The 27479-nt window shown below is 32.4% G+C and overlaps 1 protein-coding gene across 5 annotated transcripts in view; it reads left to right on the top strand.

The window, feature by feature from the left end:
• The window catches only part of LOC129795937 (disco-interacting protein 2), an 82444-nt gene that overhangs the window by 20401 nt on the left and 34564 nt on the right, over positions 1-27479 (top strand). For 2 of the 5 annotated variants that reach the window (XM_055837500.1, XM_055837498.1), the window contains exons 2-3: positions 22033-22110; positions 26349-26615. In XM_055837500.1, the coding sequence (XP_055693475.1) occupies positions 22033-22110; positions 26349-26615 (345 nt within the window). Of the gene's footprint in view, positions 1-463; positions 13754-22030; positions 22111-26348; positions 26616-27479 lie in introns of those variants that run through there. The other 3 variants (XM_055837501.1, XM_055837499.1, XM_055837502.1) reach the window with 2 other exon arrangements.

The raw sequence follows: 27479 nt of genomic DNA, 5'->3' as shown, positions 1-27479 counted from the left end.
TATTCTTTGAAATAATTAAAATTATGTTTCGTTCGTTGAATGTCTGAAAAATAATTCAGAATATTTAATCTGTAAAATAAGTTTTCGCGTGCTAAACAAATTAATCAGTTCAAAGTATCAAAATAAGATTTCGCTAATTCGAAATTGCAAAAAATATTCATAATGTTGATTGACTGATTGTATTGTATGATAAATATATTTCATTATTTAAAAGGATGAAATTTGACTTAATTAGATTGTATTTTACATAATTATTTTTAGTAGTTTAATCTGCTAAAATTGATTTTAATAGATTTAAAATTAAATAACTGACAGTTCTTTGACAGATTATTTGACATATTGAATTACGTCTTTTTTGCGTATTTTCGCTGAATTATTTTTAAGAGTACTTACCTATTTTAATATTGTTTAAATAATGCTAAAATTAAACCAAAATATTTTTTTCTTCTCATTACAGGTAAGAATCATTCTTTCAATCCTTTGGCTTCGTGCTAATGATGAAGACAAGGCAATACGCGCGAAAGAACTTCAAAATGTCTGTAAGAATTTTATTTCTCTCCGGCAAGAAGTTTAATCAATAAGATGGTAAGTGTTTGTGTTGTCTACGTCTGAGGGATATAGTTTTTAACATCTCCTCCACCCACCTGATGGTTCAAAAACAGGTTCCATTGCAATTTGTTGCTATTTTTAGTAGCGCCATCAAAGAAAATAATATATAAGTCTACATTCTTGCAAAATGCTCTCGGACAGTGTAGGGTGATGCTGCGGATTTGTTGAATAACTCAAAAAGTTGGGTGCAAAATGGTGTTTCAAAAGGTATTTGGCTTTTGCATTTTAAACTGCAATGCGTATCATCAATGGGTAAGGCCTTTTAAGAAAGAATTCTTATTCCAAGTTTGATTGACAAAGTTCTCATTTTTTCTTAATTTATTTTCTCATGTGAAGCTGCATGTTGTGATGTGAAAGAAAGCCATCACCAAGAGGGATTAAATGTATAATGCAATGCAAGATAACGATAGAAGTCTCTCATATAGGAGGCTGACATTGAAGGAAAGTAAAACCAGTTTTTCTGAAAGAAGAGAATTAAGAATGGTAACAGATGGAATGTCTTGAGATCTCAATTTTTTCCTCCAATGTATTTCATCTTGGCTCGTTTTTTTATTTCTTCTCCCTTTTTTTCATCTTCATCTCTTAACTTCGAAGCACACAGACTCTCATCTCAATCTCGTGTAAAAAGAATCCATACGGGAGATTGAAATGCGAGAAGAGTGGATAATCGCGAGGAAGACTCTCTAATTGAGTCCATATAATACAAGTTTTACTTGGGCAAAACGTCCATGTCGAATTAGAATTATTTCCACGTGATCTCTGTCCACCTCAGCATTTCCCCCATCTTCATGCGCGTCAACTTTTGCTGCCCATTTCAAATTGCCCGGCAATTGCCGGTGTGCAGTGCACGCCTTTGCCGGGGATCATGGTGGTTATTATTTTGAATTATATTCATTCTTCTTGATTCCTTCTAGTTGATGTCTTAAGAACTCTGACTTTCTTAATTTTATGTTTACTTAAAGCTTTGCTTTGACAGACATTTTATCGGGTGGGCGGCTTTTTTAACCCATTTTTGAAGATTTGATTTTGTTATTTTCAATTAAATTAAATCTTCAAATCACCTTCTTCGAATAAAAACTTTCAGGTTTAGAGTTCTAAAATTTTATTTTTCTAAAAGGGGATTTCCAAGAAATTCTCACACTGACGAAATAGGTATGTTAGGTCCATAAAAACTCCTCCAAAATTCTCGATAGTCCAGTGATTAATAGACGAATGTTATGAATAAATTGCCGATGTGCTCAAAAGAAGATTTTTTCTGAGAGCTTTAATTTCGCTTTCTTTTTGCTTCTTGACAAAATTAATTGTGGTATTTTTGCGGATGAATGATTTCTTTGCAAAACTTCGTTGTTTTTTTCCCGCCGTGATTTTGCAGTGTGCTCGCGATGGGTTTTGTGCGAATTTTCCGAGACAAAGCACGAAGAGTCGCGCGACAAAGAGCAAAAACCGGATCAAGATATGGGATGAGGAGTTTGCGAGAGAAACTTCTTATGTGTTAGGTTCTACTTCTTTTTTTTTGTGCTACAGGATAGATTTTTTGCTGCTTGCACTATGTGTATACAATGTGCAGGAGTATTTTATGCTATTTGATGATCAAATGATGGTGTATTTGACAGCAGACAGGTGGATTCTGCAGAGGAGTGGGGGCAAACAAGAGGGCAGAGGCTAAAGGGATGTATTTTGCAGAGATGAGATTTTCCGTTATAGAAGGTGATTTAGCTGAAAATGCATCATAAAGAAGCTTCTGGCAAATCAATTATCTTCTCATGTGAATTATTATTTATCAAATTGATGACTTGGCAAATGATGGATGTTCTGCGAATGGAGAGAATGAGTGAAAAATTGTGAATTTCAGAGAAATTTGATCCATTTGAGTGATTACAGAGAGGAAAATTTAACGATTGACTCTCTTCCATGCATCTCTGTAGAGCAGCTGTGCTCTAGCAATAGAGCTTCATCGAGAAAAGTTCCTCGCGGCGTTAATTGAGAGCTTTCCTATTTTAATTTGTTGGAAAGATTTTGTTTCAAAAAATTCAAGAACATTTAAAAAAAAGAAATTGAAGTCTTTTTTAGGGAACCTAAAATCTCCAAAATGAATCATAGAACTTAATAAATACGAAACTCTTTGTCCATGGAACACGAGAAACCGAACAGAGCTTAAAAGAAAAGTGAAAAAATACGAAATTATAGTTCTATCGAAACAAATAATCAGAGATCAGTTCTACAGAACTTAACAAATTTAAAACTATTTCCATAGAACAAAAGAAACAATAAAAAGTAACGCATTACGTGAAACCTTAGAAACTAGATTCATTTAACATGGGAAAATGAGAGAAAAAATCTACTAAACAAAAACAATACAAAGTAAATTATTGGAACACAAGAAACCAGAAAAAAACTACGCAGAAATAGTAACGAAACATATAGTTCTACGAAACACGATAATCCATAAAAATCTATGAGAAACCCGTATAAAAGTTGACGAAACACAAAAAAAAAAACAATTAAAAGTTTCGTTGAGTGCAACAAATTAAAAACTTTATTTGTGGAACACAAGAAACACAAAAATAAGTTCCTCAAAACGTGAAAAAATGCATAAAAATACGAAACAAGAATTATTAAAAAAATATATATTGGGCCTTTTGCAACGACTAAGAAACCCTTGAAATTCACTTAAAATCTTGAAATTTCAGTACAAAATTCAAAGATTTCAATGGTTTCTTGGTCGCTGAATAAGGTCCAATAAAGTGAGAAAAAATTATATTCACGGAACATAAGAAACCAGAAGGGTTGTTCAATAAAAATTCCGCCTTTTCTTCACGTTAAGCTGACTTTTCCCTTTTTTCTGGTTTCGTAGAATATATTTCGGATTGTTTAAGTTCTACGAAAATAAATTATAATTTCTGAAGTTCTTCAGTTTATTTCGGTTTCTCATGTTCCACAGGGTTGTTCCATAAAGCTCCGCATTTTTAATCGACATAACTATTGGACAAGTTAATAGTTTCGGATTTTTATAGCTCTGCGGAATTTCATCAATTTATGAAAATTATGCAATATATGCCAGCCGGGTAATTATTGAACAAGAAGAACTTGTTGATTTTTTACAGCGGTGTATAGAAATTAGAAAACTGTCAGTACTGGTCGCTTTGACGTGTCTAATGGTCCAGGATGTGTTGAGAATATTAAATGAGCAACAATCTAGACGATATATCCTTGATTTATAAGCTTTAATCTCTTCTTAAATCCCATCTCAAAGTTCTCCAAGTTGTTGAACTTTTTGGAAGCTAGAGGCCAAAACAGTGTTGTGTGTATCTATGTAGGTATGCGTTTTACCTCCATCTCTTTTCCACCTGGGAGCTTTCGATACAAATGTATTTGTGGCTAAATATCGAAGTGGATGGTTGGTAAAGTGGAAAGACCACTTTGTGTCTTCAGTTCAATCGCGGTGGGCAAAATGTAAAGAACGTAAAGTGGAATTGAGTCGCGCGGAGCTCTTCCACCAAGAAGTGGTTCACTGTGAATGTGTATGGTTGGCAATTGTTGCAAAATATTTCTTCTTTTTTTTTTTGCCTTTTTAAAGATTTCAATGGAAATCCACAAAAAGATATCCTTTCTGTGGTTATTTTTTAGTGAATTTCTTTTGGAAATTATCCCATAGATTTCCCAAATGTGTGCAGATTAATAAAGACTGGACGATATTTTGATGGAAATTGGTGTGAAACTGTGTTAAAGCCTGGCTTAAAGACTCTCTAGACATGATTACATAAAAATATGAGATGAAAAGGTGAATTGATTTCCCTTTTGGAGGTGATTCTTAGAAATCTTTCTTGAGTGTTCTGTGATGGTGACTTTCTTAGTGAATTTTCTTCTCAATGAGAAAATATCTGTGCACTTTTATTTTGCTTTGATGGAGATTCTGAGAGAGATTTTCTATTCCTGTTTAGTGGAAAATTCTTTGGGATATTTACAATGTCAATACATTCAAATTTTTGCTTAATTTTCGTATGTTAGATCCCTGATTCATCAGGTCTGTAATGAAAAGGCAAAAGCCAATTTTGGAGGTTAAAAAATACATATTTCGCAGAATTCTATATTTTAGATAAGACTTAGCGTTTAAATGGTTAAGAAAATATATTAAATTTTTCTTTGCAAACTGACCAACACCTACATAAATTTTATTTTCGTTTTTTTTTCTTAATCCACAAATAGGTAGTATGTTGCAGTAAATGTGTTGTTTATTAGCATTAGGATATTGTGTTGTTTGCATAGAAAAACATGCATTTGAATGCAAAAAAGGGGGAGCTTGAGCTTTTGAGAATGTACATATGTATGGAAATCAATAAATGAGCCTCACGAGATGGTCATTAAACTCGTCTTGTGGTTCTACTTCTTCACCAATGATGCTGCACAAACTCCTCTATATATATTATGTCTCTCTTCCATGCGGGATTTTTTGTTGTTGTAAAAGAGTGGCCATCTCTTGCCGTGGTAGAACAAGAACATGGGGATGGGATGAAACGAAGAATTACCAGAAGAAGGAGAAAGAACAGTATACAAAAAGAAGCAGAAAAAAAGTAACAAGATATAGAAATATTTCCATGAGAGAGGATGAAAAAAAAGTAAGAAAAAAAAGCCTTTTTATTTCTCCTTTCGATCTGGCGCGTATTATTTTTAGAGATCACAAACCAACATTATTTTTCTTCAATTCTTTTCCTTTGGAACTCTTCTGTGCAATCTTGTCCCAATACATTGAGAAAATTTTCTGAAGACAATTCGCAATAAATTCAAAACGTCCTCTCTGACTTCGTAGTGCACAAAAACGATGCTATCATATGAATAATCGTGGCCTTTTTTGTGCCTCCTCTCATCTGGTGGACTCTACTTAACAATATAGAGTGGATAAGAAAATAAGAAATAAAATGTTTATAAAAGAATCTGTGGGAGATTGTTTCAGTTGTGAGACAATTAGAAATAAATATAACTATTTTTTTTTCATTCTTTCAAACAACATTTTACAATCAATCAGCTATAAAATATATTAGCCTCTAAAGAATCTATTTGGCCATTCTTCCTTTGATTTTTTCGTATACTCACAAAGAGAATAGGCAAAAATAAAATTTAAGGGGGTAATTATCCAAAAGATGAAGAGGCGTCACATTATGCAAATTTTTCACATTTTCTCAAAATAAAAACAAACGCATTTTTGACACAAAATTCAAGGTTTTCTCACACACAAAATTAATCTCTTTTGCATTTGAAAAGCTCATAGAAAATTGCGCGCTATCACAACGTATACTGATTGAGTGATATAAAATGCTGAAATTGCGTGACAAAGTGTTAAATAACAATTTATTTACATTACGAGACATACAAGCAATAAAAATAATATAAAAAAGTGACATGAAAAGTGAAATGTGTGACTACGGGAGAAAAGAAATGCTTTTCAGTCACATGAAGTCTAATTAATCGAAATGAGAGTTTTCATTCAAAGTCTTTTGTTGTCTCTCACCAGTTAAAGGGTTATTCAGAATATTTGTTTAGCTTAATGGGTTAAAGAAGAAAAGAGAATCAGTCTTGGGGTCTTAAATGAAGAAAATATGACTTTATGGTCTTAAACGTAAAATTATGATTTTAGGGTCTTAAATGAAAAATTAGATTTTAGGGTCCAAAATAAAAAAATTAGGTTTTAGGGTCTTAAACGAAAAATTACGATTTTGGTGTCTTAAACGAAAAATTACGATTTTAGGGTCTCAAGAGAAAAATTAAGATTTTAGGGTCTTAAACAACAAAATTACGATTTTAGGGTCTTAAAAAATTACGATTTTGGGGTTTTAAACGAAAAATTAAGATTTTAGAGTCTTAAATGAAAAAATACAGTTTGAGGATCTTAAACGAAAAAAATACGATTTTGGAGTCTTAAGCGGAAAATTTCATTTTATGGTCTCAAGTGAAAATTCTTTTGCTCTTGCTGTCTTACTTGAAAAATCTTTTGCTTTTATATTTTTAGAGTTTTTAGATAAAGAACCATTTATTCTTATATTTCTAGGTCAATAATTTTAGTATTCTGTAGTCTCTAGCAAAATTTCGGTTTTGCGGTCTCAAATTAAAAGTTTAGATGTTGTGGTCTTTGATATTAAGATTTTGACTTTGGATCTTCAAATAAAGAATATTTTGGTATCAGAATTTAAATCTTTCGGTTTAAGGGTCTCAAACGATTTATTTTGTAATTTTGAACAAAGAAAAATTTGCGGTCTTAAGCAAAAAATCTTTAAAAAAGCAAAATTTGAAATCTTTGTGTCTCAAAGCTTTCTGCTTTTAACTTTGATACGATGAAATATAGCAACAAATACCGTGAATAACCCTGTTAAATAGTAGCGCAGTGACAGAATAGAAAAAGTCGGTGTAAGTACTTAAAATGTGGCAAATACCAAATTGGTGAGGAAAGGTAAAAGAAATTAAAGTTAAAAAAAAATAAAGAAGTAGATGAAAATGAGAAATATGTATAAGAAGTAAATACATCAATTAAATTTACAACAATGGTGAAAGATTCACTGAAAATGATTTTTTATATATCATTCAGCATGAAGAAAAATTTTTATATCAATTCAACCTTTTATTCGCAATCTCCATGTGCTTGAGAAGAGCTGAGAAATTTAATTGGAAAATTCCTCAATGGATTTTTTTTCGCGACTTTTTCTTAAGCATTTGTGAATGCCCCAGACAATGAACCACGAATTATTTTTTTTCTTTTCAATTCCGCAGTAATCACAAGAGTTGAATGTAATAATGAAAAAAAAGAATAAATAACAGAAACATTTGAAAGTTTTGGTTCAATTTTTATCATATCTCTTTAACTTTTTTTTTAAGCAAAAAATGAAGATATTTCGCTAATTTTCTCAAGATAATCTTGATGATTTTTTTGAATTACTATCGCACTTGCATCTGCAGGTAAAATTACTTTTGACCACCTTGTTGTACTTACAGCTAAAAAGAAAAATTTCACCCAATTATATCGTTTTCAATTGGCAATTTTGAACGCTTTTTCCCCGCAATGTGAAATGTTTTTCGATTTTGGGTAAAATGGAAATGAAATGAGACTAATTCAAAAAAAAAAGAAATTTTTATTTGTCGATTTTTGTACGTAAAATAGGCCTAAAGAATTGGCGCCAAATAATTAAACAAAATCATTTCATTTGCTTATGTAAACAAATAAATGTTTAAAGTGATTAAATAGAAACGAAGATTCACCACAAAAGAGAAAAATGATGTGATTTAGCAACAAAAAAAAAAAGGTTTTAACCAACATATTGCTTGAACCATGCGGAATAATGTTGAATTATGGCGTGAATGAAATTTTTAGCGAAAAATACATACGAACAAATTAAAATGTTTTCTTATAAAACGTCTTTCGCGGTACTTTTGCACGGTATCTGTTTTTTTTTATTTCTCTCCATTTCTGTGGATTTTGCTGATGGATGTCAGAATCTTTCATGAAGCACAAAAATCAATCCAACGGAGTTGTGAGCTTAATTGGCGAGAGAATTCTTTCTCTCACAGTAAGAAGTCATTTGACCTAAGAAATAACAGATTTGTATGCCCCGAAATTAACCTAAATATTTGATGGAAGAAAAAGGAGTTTATTCATTCTGGGAGGGCCTAATTTTCGCATTCAAAACAAAGTTTTCCCTATTTTTGCAATTGAAAGTAAAATGTGGATTTTACAATGAATTATTGCACGTTTATGGGGCAAAAGAACTGCACTTAAAGTACTTTTATTAAGGTGTTTAATGATGAGGAAACATGCCCTATTTTATATATACAATTTTCCTCAACAATTTTTGCATTTAATTCAATTTCCTCTGTAAAAGTTTTTTTTTATTCTATTTATTCATTCGCGTTATCAAGATTAGAGAAATATATTTATGCCCAGGTATTACACAAAATATATTTTCCACTCTGTTTCCTGTTGATCTAACTGAACATTGCTGTTTTTTCCTCATTTATACGTTTTTTTTTTTATTTTATTTTGTACATAGGTTCGAATGTAGAAGAGTCCATAAAAAATGATTTGATATTCTGACTTTTTTTTACACCTCTCTTCGTATTTTTTTACCTTCTTCATTTTTATATAATCGGTGTGTCTTCATTATGCATAGTTGGTGATTTTCATCAAATTCACTTTATATAAAAATTGAAGAAGAAGAAAAAAGTCAGAAATTGAGCAATTTAAATTCTAATATTCCAATTTGAATTTAATTATTAATTTTGTTATAACTTTCATCTAGTGCGGTTTTTTCTTTCATTCTTTGATGAAAAAAAAAAAAAACAACCGCAATATAATATTTTATCGTCAATTAATTCATTCAATTTTATTAAATTCTCCGCATGTTCTCTCTTTCTTCAATGTTTTTTCTCCTAATTATTATTTAATCCCGTTAGTAAATATTAATATATTATCTACCTAATTTCTTACCTTGAAGAGAATTTTAGTGCTGAAGAGAATTCATTGGAAATACTAACGAAGCATGGAGGTAATGAGCTAATTATTAACACAACATGTGGCCCCACTTTTGTAATAGCAAAGACACATACCAATTTTACTAAGAATTGTTTTAGAATTTTTATTGAATTACAAATGAAAACAAAATACCATCAAAGAGAGAGAAATTTAATAAATTTCTAATTCAAAACGGCAATTTTTAAATGAAAATTACCAACAAAGATTTCTCCCCTGTGGCGAGATAATTTATCAACACAATGACCATAATAAGTGACTTCTGGGCAACAAAAACAGAGCAATAACTTGTCGAAGAAAATTATTATTATACATTTATGGGAAAAGAAATTAGAGTAAGTGATGACAATTAGCTCGTGCCACTCTTTGTGGGTGTTTTGTTTTCTCCTTCATTTCAAAAAGTGCACTCTATAGTACAGAAAAAAACAGCCCAAATATTCACACAGGTGAGAAGAGAGGGGAGGGACGGAGGTAAAGCAGTGGAATCTCACTTTTTTCTATGCGGCTCTTTATGACTTTATTGTCTTCCTATGAGACTTTTCTCCTTCTTCTCAGTCACGCGTGAAGCAATTAACAATTTGGTAGCTGAAGTAGTTTTTAATTGTTTAAGAGAATTTTCTTACATAATTTTTGAGAGATAAAAGAGAGCAAAGAGAGTGAGAAAAAAGGTTCGCTAAAGAAATTCTTTATAGGAGCTAAAAAGAAATGTTTGAAAGTGAATTTTTGGAATTTTTTGATTGTTTTAGATATTTAATTTTTTTTCCAAGAGAATTTGTGAAAGGAAATCATTTTTCATCTCGTTGGGCTTACAAACATTTTTGTAAGATTTTGAATTTTAGCCAAGACACCTTGAGAAAATTGCAGGAAAATCTAGAAATTCTAAATCAATTCTTCCTTATATTTTTCGTGAGTTTAAGGATTATGAAAATATAATTTTAGAGTCCTTAAACACTTGAGAATTTATAGAATAAAAATCTTTAAATAAATAAAATTATACAGGCAAAACATACAATTTTTCAAAGTGCGAAATGTGTCCTGGCTAAGTGGTCTAAAAGTAAAAATCTTAAGACATTTCTTAGATAAATTATAAGGTACATTGATTGAGTGGAAAATAATTTATTTCTCTTACAATTCGTGTATTATTTTAAAATATTTTATGGAAAAGAATTATAAGACTTGACAGGTCTAAAAATTTTCCCATTTAGACCACTTAGCCAGGACACATTTCGTTTTGTAAAACAAAACTTTAATAATATTTTTCTCTTGTAAAACAGAAAAGATAATTTTAATGTATTAAATATACTTCTTAACTTGTCTTTTCCACAATAAATTCTTTACAAAAGAAAACTAAAACAACAGACTAGAAAAAAATTTACTTCTAAGAATTTAAATCCGCTAAAAAATTATTTCTGGGAGGTCCAAACTTTTGGAGGCAAAAACATCTCAAGACAATCTCTCAAGAATTTTTCTATCAAAGCAAAGTTTATAAAAAAAAAGTGCAGTGAGGTAAGAATTTTTGTTAAATTTTCCAGTGTCTGCTTCTGTGATTGAGTAATTGAGTGAGAAGGCACAAAGTAAAAGAAAAAAAAAAACAAGAATAGAATAAGAATAAAACGAAAAATATCTCAAAGTGCGAATTAAGAAAGAAAAAAAGTGCAAAAGAAAAATGAAACCAATCACATTTGAGTCCATACGGAATTTGTTGAAGACGAAAAAGAGTAAGAATAAAGAAAAAGGTGTCGATGCCAGCTTCAAGAGGTCAGACTCATTCAAACGCATCAGCATCCGGAAGAGTTACTTGGACCGTGGTAGGAATAAGCGTGCCAATGGAGGAGGAAATTGTGGTCAGATGAGACCAAAAGCGTCTGTGATTGCACTCGATGATGTGGCTGCACTGAAGATGGCTACGTCGTTGGTGGGTCATCGGGATGCTACAGCGGGCTTCTTCCCGCGGGCACAGCCCCAATTTGGTGGGGATGGTGCGCACAAGTCTTCCTTGCAGGAGATCACGGAGATCTTGTCGATGGGAGAGGCGAAGAAGAATACGCGGGAGATTGAGGTGCAAACGGTTGAAATGGATTTTAGGGCATTCAATAGTACCGAATCCATTTTCTGCGATCTCAAGAGGCTCGATGAGGAAAAGGGGCGACCCACTGGTGACCCAGTAACAATTGAATCGTGCACAAATGTGTCAAATGTAACGACTTCGCATCATTTGCATTCAATCGTCGTAGATGCAGCAGATGAGAATTCGCGAGAGGATGATGGGAGGAGAGATGATTCCAAGTATGTCAATACATTTGTCCTCTCTGGCCGGGAAACCTCATCAAATCAATCATCTGGGCACTCATCATCGGGCCATCATCGTGATAGATCGCTACAGAGTATGGAAACAATGGGATGCACCGTGAAGAGCTTAACAGATGGAGATGATTCCGAAATGGATCGTGCCACAGCTTCCATAATATCCATCGAGGAGATGCCGAGTTTGGTCACCTTTAAAACCTACTGTGCCCCACCAAAGGTCTATCTTGAGACAAATTTCGATGATTGCGAACCAACGAGGATTGTAACACGTGAAACCCCCATTAAGGCGGGAAATGTCTCCCGGACGCGTTTAATCTATGAACCCGAAAAGAATCTTCCAATCATTGATTCCCACACATTTCGAATGGATAAAGTGAAGAGTAGTCAAGATGCTGGGGGGGTTGTTATAAAGATTCCAGCTGCTACCGCTGGAGAAGCTGATGCTGAAGAATCAAGGGAGAATTTAACGAAGAAACTCAGCAAGGATTCAGCATTGGATGTTGATGGTGAGGAGGAGGAATGTGAACGAACAAAGGGCCAGGAAGGGGAGGATAATGCAAAGAGTACATTTGAAATCTATCGAGCACTAAAGACAGGAAAATCCTTGAGGGATTCCGAAGAGGACAATAGTACACTTGAGAAACAAATTGATGAAACACCAAAGATGAGTACAGAGGTGAAACCAATGAAGTACTCAACGACATTTGAGATTAATCTCGAATACCCAAAGCCATTTGCCAATACTGACAGCCCTTTTGATGAGCGTGAAATCATTTCACCGGATTCCAGTATCCCCTATCCATTGAGAATCAAAACAAATCCATTTACGCGCCAAAAGGAGCTCTATTCCGTGAATTTGGGACGAATTTGGAAGCAATTGAATTTGGGGCAGGAAGACTTATCGCAAGATATGGGTGGTGGTGGTAATTATTCCGGTGCAAAGGCGGCAAATAAGAATGAATCCTTCAAATCAATGTCATCACGTGATTCGGGATTCAGCTTGACGCTAACAAAGCCCAAAAGTCTCTTCCGGCGGAAGAGTAAGAAGGCAAAAAAGGGTCAAGGAGAGCAGAGGCGTAAACCAAAACTTTCCGTGAGTCGTGATGGGTATTTTAAGCGCGTTATGGTTGTCCAGAGGAATTCCTCACGCAGGAAGAAGAAGCAAAAGTATGATAGTCAATTTTTGAGGGAATTCGAGGAGTTTTGTAGCCGTAGGAATAAGAAGGAATTCTACAGACGTCGCAATTTTGACGATGACGATGAGGATACCTTCACGCAGGAGATTAATGATCTTGAAATTTTCTACGAGGAACATTTAGCACGTCTCCGGAATTACTATATGCACAAGAAGAAGATCAATGAGACGACAATAAGTGACTTTTATCAGGATTTTGGGGAACGTGATCTCTATTGTTCCCCCCATGTGATTGCACGCAATGAAACCCTTCGGAGAAAATGTGCAAATTTAGCAATGCAAGATGACTCATTGGTGGTGAATGCGGGGAGTTTCAATGATTTCTCCTTTCCGCATCCCGACAAGAGGCCCCCATCGACTGCTGTGAATGCCAATAGTCAAGGTGGCGGGAGTGCCAGTAGTACAAATCGACGGACGCCGCGTCTCAATCAATTCCAGGAAGTCCGAAGGATGGATAGGAACCTCGAGGAGCACCTCAAGTACGCAGAACTCATGTTTCAAGCAACAGCAGCGAATACAGTTCAAAATCAGAGGCTATACGAGCGTGTACCATACGCAGAAATACAATTCCCACCAGAGGTAAGGCGTCGTGTGACAAAAAATCGTCTCTATCGGCAGCACCAGCGTCGTCGCGCCGTGGAAGATGATGAATTCTTCGCGGCACACAGCAAAGAAATCTCTCTGGCAAGTGTCTTCCCGCCAGTTCAGCAGAATGGCAAAAAATCCCACGTTGGCATACGCTGTGGGAGCTGCTGCAAAATCCGTCGATCCTCAGAGTCCAATGACAACGAGGAGGATCTCATTGATGTGGACAATCGTGTCAATATGCGCCAGGAAGTGAATAGTGATGAATTCAGTGAGAATGAGTTTATTGCAAATAGCATTGGGGGGTGTGAGTATTGTTTTAGATGTGGCGTGGTTGATGGTACCACGGGTGAGAATATCTGTATCTGTGATGGTCAAGGGAATCCCATTGAGGAGGAGGAGGACGATGAGAACTCGGTGAATTGTTTGGATGATGAGGATTTCTGTGAATGTGGTGTGAGGTATCAAAAGAGGAAGGTAAAACGGAGAAAATCCAAGAAGAAATTAAGGAAGAATCATTCAACACTCAGAAAAAATGGATACACATACTACAGTAAGTTTTTCTTCATTCTTTTTAATTTAAAAATTAAAGAAGTTCTAGAAGATCTTGCGAGAAATGTCTAAAATTCACCCATTCTAAAGCTTCTCAATGAAGTTCTTTCATAATGTTTTTTTTCGCAGAAAATTCTCACAGAATGTCTCTCTGAGGGACGTAACGGAGATTTTCATTGAATGTCTTGTTAATTCTCTCGATAGTTGGTCAATTTACCGAAAAAAAATCACTTTGCGGTTTCTTTTCTTTATGGAATCCATCAGAATCTCTATTCCCACATCTTGACAAATTTTCTCGTAACTTTTCATTTGATTCTCATGTATTGAACAAACCGTTTGGTTGTTTTGCAAATGTCAGGTGTTGCAATTTAAGAAGAAAATTAAGGTGTTACACTGGTGCCTCGTTAAAACGCAATTTTTCAATTTTTAATACTTTTTTTTAACTTTACTTCTTTTATTTGTTTACAGAATTTAATGTAGGTCTTAAAAGTTTCAATTTTGAAAGTTTTTTTTTAATTTTTGAAGACATTTAGTTTAAGATATTTTTACTTTTAGCCGAGACACATTAAGGTGCTATAAAAAATTTTATTTTAAATATTATATCAATCACTTTGATAAGTGTCAGCTCAAAATTTTAAGAATCTTACTTGAAAGAAACTTTTTATTCTAAAAATCTTTTAAATTTTACATGCTATTCTTGAAGTAGTCCTTGCAGAACCAATGCTGTGGCTATAAATAATTTACTTTGAGCAAACTACAAAATTTTATGGTATGTGTCTAGGCTACCTACCATAAAGTGTTTCAACCATAATGCGGAATTTTATAAAAATCATTGCCATTCAAAACAAATAAGTAGAAGAGATTTTACACAATATCAGAGCTATTATTTTAATATTTTATAATTTTTTATGGTTGAACTGAAATTAAATATTTTATTTTTTTTTTTAAAGATAAAACTCGAAGCAATTTAAAATGTACTTCTAAACGGATCTATTTCAATATATATATATCGTATGGCACTAGTACGGCACTAATAAATAAACACGAAATCACAATTCTACAATTGCACGTCCAGGTTTTGGAGCCACAAAATAGAGTCTCCTGTCAGGTTATTTAAAATATGAATTCCTTCATCAAACTTCCGGGGGGGAGATGTTTGACAACCTGCACGAGTGATTCTATAATCCGGTTCCCCCTGCGCACGGACTTAGTCCGTGGCTAATAGTCAAACCTAAAGGTGCTGCTACACAGCTATAGTACGGCATACCAATAAACTTTATCTATTTCAATGATTTTAATAGAATATTTTTATAAATAAATGTAAAACGTGCCATAAAAATTGGATCAGTATGACGTCACTCTTTAAAGTATTTTATTATTTTTTATTATCTTCCTAACCTCACTCCAGATTTGTTTTAAAATGATTTTAAAAATTGAATACAAATTACTAGATAAGTCGCTGTGGTTGCAATCAACTGTAAAACAAAGAAAATAATCAAATAAATATTAAAAAAAATATATTCTTGTTAAATCTTAAAATTCTCACCGTTGTCATAAAACCCAGATTAAGCTTAAAAAGTCCCCCGAAACCTATGTAAATTTTTTCATGATACATCTGTAGTGATAAGTCGGCAATCTGAAAGTTTAAAAATCATTTAATATTTTAATCAAAATCATTTAAATTTTCTTACGCAATTTCGTAAGAAGTGGTCAGTTATTTTTGAATCTTGAACAAGGAGATCTTGGAGTAAATTATATGATTTTGCAGATTCTCTCTGGAGATTCTCACATGTAATGAGCAAGATTAGAAATGTACTGGGCAAGAGGATGGCTCCGAGTAATGTTACTAAAGAGATTTTGTGAAGATTATGTTAGATTTATGTAAGGAATCATAACGCGTAAATTAATATAGCATAAACTCACTAAATAATTCCGTTAAATTTTTAGTCACTATATGGATGTAAAGATAGAAAGACATGCAGATAAATTGGAAACAATTCACACAGATATTTACAAATTGTGACCACTTGAAGGAAGAATTGATATTTCTGCATAATTCCCAAATGTAAATGTGTCGAAATTTGATGAGATTTAATTCTTCCACACTCTTTTCCTTGCTTAAGCTTCTCAATTTCACTTTAATATCCCGTAGGGTGCTATTGAAGAATTCGACGTGCTTTTTGAGCATTTCAATGGCCGTAATGTGACTTAAATGGCGCGTTCTTCCAGCTTTTGTGGGGTAAAAAATTAAAATCCATCCATAGAGGAATATTTTAGTACTCCGTGTAGGTTCACCGTGACTTATGATTAGCATAATTCCAAGTAAAATTGCTTCAATTGAGGTGTACATGATGACAATTAACCATATTTTTCTCTTAAAATTGTCCACCATCGCCCTGTAGGCTTCATCAAAGTCATCTTGATTACTTCTATAGAGATTCCGGAGTTTTCTCTGAAGTTCCCAAAATTCGAGCTGTTTTCCCTTTGTTAGAATTGTTTCAGTTGCCGTGGCAATATGCGTAATAATTATCCCAATTCTTAGGGTATAATTGAGAATTTCTTTCTCTGTAATTGGTGTTGCAACAAAATAAATAGCAGGTGCTAAACAAATAACGAAGAATATGCTAAAAATTGATGTTCCAAATGCAAAAAATTTCTCTCTTCGTGTCATTGCAGGGGTTTGAATGCAAATTCCAAAGAATCTGTAGAAACTTATGATTCTTCTAAGGGATGATGATACGAGAATGTCCATTTTGTAACACTTACTCACACTGAATGCAAATTTTGTATGAAATGATGCATTTTATTTATTTTCTACCCTATTCTGATGCATTTTTGTTTAATTTTCTAATGGAAGATTGATAAAATCTGCTACATTAAGAACGATATTTTTTTTTGAATGTGTTAAATTGATTAATTGCAACGTTGTGGTGGAAAAACGGGCGTAATTTTGATGGTCTTTCTTTAACTTTTTAGCAAGGACTCCATTCATTGTCATTCGTGCCATGGCATCAAAGGACATAATATAAGATTAAAAGATTGTTAAAAATTAGCCAAAAATCTGTCCTGAAAAATTTGGATAAAGATTTGACCCAAAAGAGTAAATTAAAAAAAAGCCACGCCCCCATTGTATCTTATTTTCTCTTAAAATGCATGAAACATGTGCGTTGATGTTTCAATTGATTTCTAACCTTGAGAACAAATAAAAATTCTTGATTGAAACACTAAGGAAGATTTTTGGGGCACTTAGAACTAATAATTTAACAAAATTAGGTAAGAATCTTTAGAAAAAAAAAGAGCTCACAACATGATCAAAAATGAATAGACTCCTCCCTACTTTTTTTTTATTCATACAAAGTTTTCATTATCAGCCTCTGTTTTAACAAATTCATTGGTATTTTTTTTGTGATTATTTCTTCCCATATTCAATTCAAGTTTAGTGGGAGCTTTTCATTGATATATTTTGGCATCGACAAAAAAAAAACAGAGAAAGAATCAACAATGAGATGTAGAAACTGATGAATTTCCCACCGACTTTTATTGGGCTTTTCACGTGAGAAAAATTGGTATGAGAATCAATTGTGCCGCACGAGGTGATTTAACAAAAGACATAAAGAATTGATGATTCTTTAGAGGCTTATGGGAGACACCGCATCTTGCCATTCTTGGTGTCTCTTTGATAAATTTTGTGAATTCTCTCGCACAGCATGAAAATTCCATTGAAGTGACTTTTCTCATCAATTGTTTAAACATCTTTTCTATCGTTTTAAAGGGATATTTTTGTCCCATTAATTTGTTTAGGTCAGAATTACGAACAATTCACCAATGATATGTCCATCAATTGTGGTTTTCTTTAAACGCACCTCAAAGTTTCCCTCCTAAAGAAGCCCCGATATGTGAAAGAAATTATGCCATGGAGTTTCTTTGAGAACTGTGTATGTCGTTGTATTTTATGCAGAAATTAGATCAATTGGTGTTCCATATCAAAACAATTCTCCCCATCCTTTGGTATTGGGAATGTTTATTTTCAATGGATATTTTGTATGCAGAAATAATGAATATTTATCAATTGAGTATCCACGTGTTCAATTCCAAACTCTCAATAGATCTTGGGGAATGCAAAAAAAAACAATCTCCATTTTTGCTCGTGGAAATTGCACGCATTTCTATGCAATGTATTGCTAAAAGTAGAAATACCTTGAGTTGGTTTCTTTGTCAACAAGCTATATTTGGCATTAGGTGTCACCTGGGGAGAGATTATTTCTCAAATCTGTACACAGTATGGATAAATTCTATTGTGAAAGAAATTCCAAAATAAGATTAAATTACATGGAGAGAAAATCATTTTGGAGGAGTTTTCTTTTTTATTGATGCGAAATTATAAAAATTTAAATTTTACTCAATTTATTGTAATTGTACGTGAAGCATATGCATCTGTGCTTAATGGCTCATATATGTATGTATTTTAATTTTAATTGGCTGTGTAGATGTCGAAATGACGTCCAGCCCTGCAAAAAGGAGAAGTTTGTATTTTAATTCATGTACAGAATGCTAAAGAATATAAGCAAATGAATCATATAAAGCATATGCTTCGTACACGAAAAATTCCTTTGACGTTTCTTTTAAACATTTGACGTTCCCTGCCTAACGTCTGGTGTTTTTTATTCTAACATTTGACGTTAATTTAAATGTCTTACTATTCTTTTACTACTTTTGAATATTTTCCCTAAATTTGACATTTCTTTCATCTTTCCTTTCTGAAGTTTGACGTTTATTTTCTAACATTTAACGTTCGTTTTAACGTCTGATGCTTTTTTGTAATATTTAACGTTCTTTCCAATAGTTTACGTTTCCTTCCTAACGTTTGACGTTTCCTTTCTGACTTTCGATGTTGGTTTTAGCGCATAATGCTTACTTTGTTACATTAAAATTTTTTTTTAACACTCGAGGACAAAACTGGTACTCATTGCCAATTTTATTTTTTTTAAAGCGTCACAGAAACAAATCTATCTAATTTATTATGAAAAATTCTACATCTTTCTAAGAAATTTAATTTTAAAAATTTTAATAATTTCTTTGTATAGGGGAATTCAATTACCTCAGATTCATCGAAAGAAAATTAAGAAAAACATTTTTTTTTCTGAGAGAAAATTAGGGTCAAAGTTTGAGGATTTTTAAAGTTTTTTTTTCTGTTATTTCCTATGGAAAAGGAATAAAACTAATAAATTTTTCTTCTACGATTTTTTACTTATTTGGCGCGTACAAATCCAATGTTATTGCAAGAGTCTAATAATGAATAAACTCCTTATCATCCAACCAATGACCACAAACCTATTTATTTTCTTTACTTGTAGATGTCACCTTAAATATTTGTCATAATATTTTCTAAATAAACTTTGAACACACTGTGTGCAGCACACTCATACAGATTTCCTTGCAATTTTCAGTCAATTGCGAAAAAGCGTGGAATTTTATCGTTTTTCAATGAATTATGAGCAGCTGGAAAAAAAAGTGAATTCATTGGTGTCAACAAAGGAAATGAATAATTTTTTCCAAGTCTATTGGTTTTGATTTTTATCACTAAAAGAATCCACTTGAAGAACACACGCAAATGAATTGAGTTCAAAGACATCAATGGAGTTCAAGTTTTGTACATTTTGTTGTTTCTTTTTTTTTAAACACCATCAATATTGTTGGAGAAACTCTTTGCAACCAAGAAGAGCCCCAATATTTGTATTAAAAGTGAAACTTCATGCCAATAAATTCATTGCCAATTCAATTGCTTTTAGATTACGTGGCTTTTTCGCACAATTTACTGCACATGGAGAATTTTTTATTGTTACGTGGTATAAGTAAAGGTACAATAAAATCTGGGTGGGTTTGAAAATGTTTAAATACAAATCAAATTCAAAAGACTTATTTGAGATTCATGAAGGAATTTATTTAGTTTTTTTTTGTATGTTTGTTATAAAAGCTAAAAACACCTCGCCCTTATTTACATCCAATTCAATATAATCTCCCATGCAGTTTTGATGGAAAATTTCGCAATGAATTTTTGATTTGTTAGATGAGATTTGTTGACTAAATTATCCAATAAAATTCATGTCATAAGACTAATTAGTAGTAAAATGTATTTTACGTGGGTGATCTTTATGTACATAATAGTCTCTCTTGATGTTATTTTTTCTTTGTATAAATGAGGGAGAGTGTCGCGTGTGGCAATTATTGTGGAATGGAAACAAATCAGAGGTCAATTCCTGCTTTTGGGGGCGTTTTTGTCATTCATCATTTTACCTTCTGTGCAATTTTACCATACAAAACAATCACAACTCAATACTCTTTTAGAGAATTGTTTAAAAAATTCATTAAATAAATTCCTCTTCATCGGCATTTTTATGCTTATTTTGTTTCTCTTGTTGTTTTGTTAGCATTACCTCCGGTCACAGTGTCATGGGGGCTAAAGCATACAATGAATCACAATAGAAAAGTCAAGAGAATTAGAAAGAGAGAGAGAGGGAAAAAACATTAAGAGAAAAAAGGCCTCAAACAGCCTTGAATGAGTTCAACATTAATAATTTTGTAAGTTAACGTGTAATTTGCTCAATTGTGGCGGTAAACAAGGTTTCCCAGGCACCCACGCAATATTATTTTAATAAAAAAAATACAGGAAATTAGTTTAAATAATATTTTATTTTTAAGTAGAATTTTTGTAGCTTTTTGACATTTTCTTTGAATTTTAAAATCAATATATTCGGACATTTTGATCTACTTCATCAGGTACTTTTAATCTTGGATAATTTGGATAATTTAGATAACTCGGATAACTCGTTTAAAATAAACACATTTTTAAAGAAAATTTATTCCCAAATAGTTTTAATACCTAAAATAATATATAATTTCTTTAAGATAAAAATAATAATAAATGAATAAAACAAACAAATATGTCTGGGATATCTTGAAAAATAAGTATGTGAACCTCGTATTTTGGTGCTTCTGATATGAATAAATTTCAATGTGACAGGAGGAACAAATAATAAAAGAAAAGAGAAGGAATGGCGCGGGGGAAACAGTAAAAACTATTTAGTCACATTTGGGTGATTAAATAGAAGCATTTCTTGTACACTGAAGACCTCTATGGACTGGACGTACATTCTTGAGTTGGCGGGTCTTTTTTTTTACTTCAATGTTGTTGTCTTTATTTCTCTTTTACAAAACTAAAGCGATAAAAGTAACCAGGGGGCAAAATATCGACTGGGAATTTGTACAAAAGAGAATTTTTTTGTTTTTCTTATCTTAAAAGGTTCTTGGAAAAGGAATGTTTATATTTCTAAAGCTGAAAAGGAATATTTTTTCGATGAATATCTTCTTTGTTTTTATCATTTTTATAACAAAAAAAAAAGTTCCTTTACTTTTCTGGAATTTATTATTTTTTACAATTTTTAAATTAATATATTCGGGTATTTTTGATTTATTACAAGAAATATTTACAAACTTGGATAATTTGGATAACTCGGATAACTCTTTGCAAATGAATAACAAAATAAACAGAATTTCAAAAAAATAATTCTCATTTAATTTTAATAAAACAAGATATAAAAGAAGTTCAATTAAATTCAAGAAAAGAAATCAATTTAAATTTTTTTTAATTTAATTTTTTGAAAAAGGTATCGCAAAATCCAACAATGACAACCCCCTTAAAATGCGAAATGTATATACTCGAAAATATTTACAAACCATATATGTTCTGTCGCGCGATATTCATTTAAATTCACTGTGGGTGGATTGAGATTATTCGTTCTTTTTATGTTAGATAAGAAAAAGAAATATTTACCTACATGTTGAAAATACAAAAGTCTCATATCTTTAAGGAGTCTCTCGTGGCAGTAGAATACATTAAAAATTTAAGTATTTTTTAAATTCTTTTTTAGTAATTGAGAAAGCATAACATTTTGTTAAGAAGCTTCTTTGCACAAGATCAGTGCGAAGAGGAAGAAAGAAAAACGGAATCAGTCTGTTGGAGATTTTTTCTTCTTCTTTCTAATATATTTCTTTTCCTTTAATGTTCAACAGTTATTTGAAGAGCATCGGTTTTCATACACATATATAATTTTTATGATTAATTGATGCCTTTTTCCTCATTACGTGAACGAGCTCTTTTTTTTTTCTCAAAAGTTTATGTACGCGAAACAAATGGGCTGTGTTAATGACCTAAAAGTGATTTATTTTCATTCATTTTTTTACTACAATTTTTTATTTTCCTTTTTCTTTACAGGTGACATCACACAGAAAGGTTATGAGAAGAAAAGGACGAGACTCCTGCAGCCGTATTTGGCAAAAAATACACAACCAGGTGAGAATTTATTAATTTTTTAATATATTTTCTTTTAACGTTGTAACTTAAAAGTTTTTTAACAAAAATATATAATCTAAATAAGGGCTAATTGCTATGCTAAGTACAATTTATAAAACTTATCGCATTAACTGAAGACAACTGTATAATTTCCTTTGGATGAAATGCATCATGTTGAGCAGCGTGATGTACTTAAAATTGCTTTTAGCCCTTGTTTTGAATTTTATTTACGTAACACGTGGATTTTTTTTTGGGGAATGTCTGTGAGGGAAAATGGTTTCTCTGTGTAAAGTCTTTAATTGGGTGGCAGATGTATTTATTTTGGTTTTCACCCAAAGAAGTGAGAAAATGTCGAGTTGAGGAATGATTCTTCGTGGTTAAATTTGCAATGTGAAGTTACCTTAACCAGTTTTTCTTTAAATGGTGCTATTGAGCTTCTTGCAATTTTATTTCCATCTCCCATTGCATTCACGAAGCTATATACCATGGATAATTGCTCAGAGTATAACGTGCACACAGCACAGATAAATGGGTAAACTTTACATCATCTTACGGAGCTCTCTCAAATTATATATCGCATAGAGAGACGATGTCACCGCAATATTATTCAATAATTACTAATCGGGGTGATAAGATAATTTTCTTGCACTATCGGTAATTTTCTCAATGCATTATAGAACAGTGTGGTTACGCTAAATGCTTCCTTTGCAACTTTCTGCAAAAAGTAGATCAAAGCCATTGATTCTCGTAATCTTCTTTTCTTCTCTTTTACAAGTTGTACTATTTTTCGAAAAAAAAATTTGAACAAAACGGAAATTTTACCTCAAAAAAATTTTTTTTTAGCCAAGACACATTTTTTGCTATAAAAGTTCTTGTATTTTGTAAATAAATTGAATTAGGCAATGAAAGAAAAATATAGAACTGCAAAATAAAATAAACCATTGAGGTTCTTTTGACTGTGAGACTTTTCATTCTGTCAATGAACTTACAAATTAACTTATACTGATATTTTGTTAGATGTCTAGGGTACCATAAAGATTTTTTTTACTATAAAATAAAACAATCAATGTCTCTCTAAGCAAAAGCCACAATATATGTAGATGAATCTAACCTAGAGCATTTATGGATTGACTTTTGTGTGCCATATTAATATATCAGAAAAAATTCAATTTCAATTGAAAAGTTTATAGCAAAAAAAAATCCTCATTTGTTCATAAAATTCCAACCCGAGAGACACATCTTTTGTACACACACGGGCTGCTGAAAGTGATTTCAAGACCGACACCATAAATGGCGAGAATAACTCTTTTAAAATGCAAAAGAATACAAGAAGATGAATTGCATAATTATTGTGCAAGTTTTTAGTGTCGGTGGAGGTTTGTAAAATAACTTTTGCGTGTACACGAGCAACTTGGAGGACATTTGAGTGCGCCAAACGGTGACACTATCGAGTGATGATCAATGGTGATAATGTTTGTGATAAATCTCAGCGGAGTATGTTGTTTGAATGCCAAAAAGAGCTCGTCAAAGATAAGAAATGGGGATCTCTCTCTTTGGCGTGGTCGTCACAGTTTGGTTCTGTAAAATAGCATCAATGATTAATATCTTCTTGTCAGATTTTCTTCTCAACAATCTCCAGTTATTTCTTTGTTTTTCTCGCATTTGAGAAATCAATTAAGACTCTCATTAATTTATATGTGGTGAATATGTTGGTGAAGAAGATTTGCTTTTCTTTCTGTTAAAGAATAAAGAAAAGCATAAAGTTCTGCTTAGTTGAAGGAAATAAAAAATTAAAATAGGTAGTTATTTTTTTTTATGAAAACTGCGTGCAAAGTGAATTGCAACCCTAATCAATTTCATCACTTGATGGAGAAGAGATGAAAAAAAACAAAAGAAATATTGCAATGATTGCAAAAGAGCAACACTAAAGTGCAATGAGATGCAATTGTAAGGGGGCGTATTAATGTAACCAACATACAATGAGCATAAATAGCGAGAGTTTGATGTTTGTGGTGGTGTTTGTTTGTCCATTTGGACATGCCAGAAGAAATAAACAATTTTTTTCTCTTCATCACCAATGTGGTTCACGCGCGTGTGGAATTCTGTTGGTGGCCAAGGCAAAATGCAATTAATATAACCGCTAGAGCCCATCGGCTCGCTACACAGCAAACTAGCCACGAAATGATGATGATGGGTATTCCACAAGGAGGGAATTTTCTTCTCCAAAGGAACCTCTTACTCTTTAAATATGAAAGATGGTAATCTCTCCAGCAGCCTCGGAGGTGCATCTCTGCTTTTTCTTCTTCTACAGATAGAACCAAAGATTTTTTTCGTTATTATTAAGTTTAGGTGTAGATTCTTGTTGTTCCCATATCGCAATAATTGAAACAATCACCATCTTTCTGCACAATTGCGATTCATCACATTGAAGATGATTATGGAGGGCTTCCTTTAGTTTTTTTTTTGTTCTTGTGCAAAAGAGAGCAATTTTTGTGTAAGATATAACATTTCAAAATTTATTCTCAAATTGACCACAAATTGCACCCATTAAACTCTTGGGATGATGAAGGAAAAAAAATCGAGGAGAGTCGATCAAATATTTCAAACTAGATGGATGCTGTGTGTGGAAATATTACACAAAATGATTCATACTAAAATGCTCCTCCACATGTTGAAATTGAATTCAATTACAAACAATTTGTAAGCAGATTCTATGTAGCGTGGTTTTATGTTCTAACAAATTGGGTAATATGAGAGGAATTCAAGATATTTAACATTATTTTTTTGTAAAAGTTCAAATGTTGCTTTTGATGGAAATTTTAATGTAAAAACAGGATTTTTTCTTGGTCTTGTTGCACTTTAAAGCTTAAAGAAGTTCCTAGGATAGGTCCTTCCAAATAACCTCAGGAACAGAATTCAATCAATGAGAGTTGCCCTATGCCGAGAAAACAATTCTAACCCACATTATCTTGTAGAGAATCAGAATAGACTGAAAAATCGTCAAAGAACTCCTCATTTTCCACGGAAATCACAAAGGAAAAATCGAAAAAAAATCCAGCAAAGACTTCACAAAAAATGCCCCCCTAATTGGCGGCCATTACCAATTTTGTCCCTTTAAATGTTTCAAAACAATTTGCATTAATGTTTCATAGAGACAAATTTGTCGTTGAAACATTAATGCAAATGTTTTGAAACATTTAAAATGGATAAAATTGGTTTCTCGGCCCAGGGCAATTGTTCGGAAAACTTATGAAATAAAATAATATTTGAATTTGGCGCGCACTCGAAGTGGTGAATTCGAGTGGTGAAAATAGAGAATGTTGGGAAAAAGGAATGAATTGGCGGGAAAAATGACAGATCGTTTTTGGAAGGCAAGGTATACAGATGCAAACATGCTTGCTCTCATATAAAGCTGAATAGACTCCTTTGTTAATTAGGTATTAATTCTAAAAACTAATTACTCAATAAACGAAAAAAAATCTCAGTAAAATTGTCAGGTAAACCGTAAACATTGTGTCTTACGTATCTTGTTTTTCAAATATAAAAACAAACTGATTTAATCCAGTGATTGCACACAAAATGTGCCGCTTAAAATTCTTCTTCAGCACCACTATGTTATTTCAATATTCCATCCATGGTTCTCCTAAAGAACTTATAATATATAAATATTCCTCAAGATTTCTACAACAGTTACATTTGATTTTTTTGCGGTGAAAAGAAAAATAATTTCAATTAGTTGGTATTATGAGGTGAAAGAGGGAAAAAAAACGAAGAAGAGAATTAAGTGTTTGCGGAAGAATTCTCAGAATCGCCATTTCTTCGCTTATTAGCACTTCAATCAATATTCATAAGAGACGCCTTAAATATGATGCTCAAGTGATGATGAGCAAGATGAAAAAAGCGATAATTTAGCTAATTTACTATTAAAAGCTATAGAAGGAGTCTATTCATTTTGAGGGTTTTATATTTAAGACAGTTCCTAACTTTAAGAAAAACATTTTAAAGAGAACCTTAAAAAACCAAAGAATCATTCAACTCGCTCGACATTTCTTCAGCAGATTTATTAATTTGGTTATAGAAGAGTAATCAAACTAATCAAAAAAAAGGGATGTATTTTTCACACACACACAATTTATTTCTATTTTTCTCTCTCTCTCTCGTCCTAAAAAATGCTGCAAATGTGTCTTGTAATGTGAAATGCAAAATCACGTGTAAAATATACCACAAATCCAATCAAGGTGATGGGTATTACAATTTACAACAGAAGCCACCACCGCCAATTCCATGCGGTGGCAGCTCAAAGGGTGGTATTGTCTCAGCCGATGGCTACAGCTATGTGGATGACGTTCATTCACTACAATCAAGTCACCACCATCACCATCATTCCTCTTCGTCGCATGGGCAGCACAAATCATCCGGTGGTGGCTCATCTGGGCATCATCATGCCAACCGGACAAGACGTACTCAGAGGCGTGTCACGCACAATGAGAAGCGCTACCATTCAGGTTATTGCGTGTTCTACACATTAAATGGGGTTTTGATTTTTCCCTCAACACCCTTTTTTTTTCTTTTATGAGAATTTTTAATTTTTGGATTTTCTGTGTGTGTAGAATAATAGAAAAGTTTGCGTATTTATTTTTTATAAACTGTTTTAATATCGCAAAAGAAGGAAAGAAATTTGAATTTTTTTTTTATTTTATTACAGCGTAAAAAAAATTAATTTGTCAATTACTCGGCTGACAATGTAGGTGATTTTGTATCACCTATTTTTTATAATTTTTTTTCCAATTATTACTGAAAAGAATATTTATATTGGTTGAAATTCTTTCTTTAAAGAAGCACAGCTCCCGGAAAAAAATGCCTTAATAAAATAGAGAAATTATTAGTAGTTTATAGGTCAGTTGGGTAAAATTTTTATACACCATGTCAATATTTTATTACACATTCTTTAAAATAAAAAACCAAATAAATTTAATCCACATTTGAGGTGTCAATAGAAAAGAAAAACTTTCTTAGAGAGAAAATTTGTCGTTTTTTCCAAGCTTCAGTGAATATGGTGTAAAAAAATTATAAAAATTGAAAGTTTTTGCAAAACAATAAATCACATTAATATTGATTTAATCATTTTTATGATAATTTATTGAAAAATAAATATAATAATCTTTTGCCCTTGAGATAGAAACAAGAAATACACCATCATCACTTTCTCTTGCGGGAGAGTATACACCTAAATCTCCCTTTTGCGATATTATTCAAACAACAAACCATTTGCATGTGATTTTTTGATTTATTCATCTCACCGCAGTGAGAGTGTTGCAAAAACAATGTGAGCGCACTTTATCGAAATTATTTATAAAGGGAATTTTATT

Source organism: Lutzomyia longipalpis, chromosome 4, assembly GCF_024334085.1.
Source record: "Lutzomyia longipalpis isolate SR_M1_2022 chromosome 4, ASM2433408v1".
Taxonomy (NCBI): domain Eukaryota; kingdom Metazoa; phylum Arthropoda; class Insecta; order Diptera; family Psychodidae; genus Lutzomyia; species Lutzomyia longipalpis.
The sequence above is the reverse complement of the archived record's forward strand: the minus strand, read 5'-3'. Positions and strand labels throughout refer to the sequence as shown.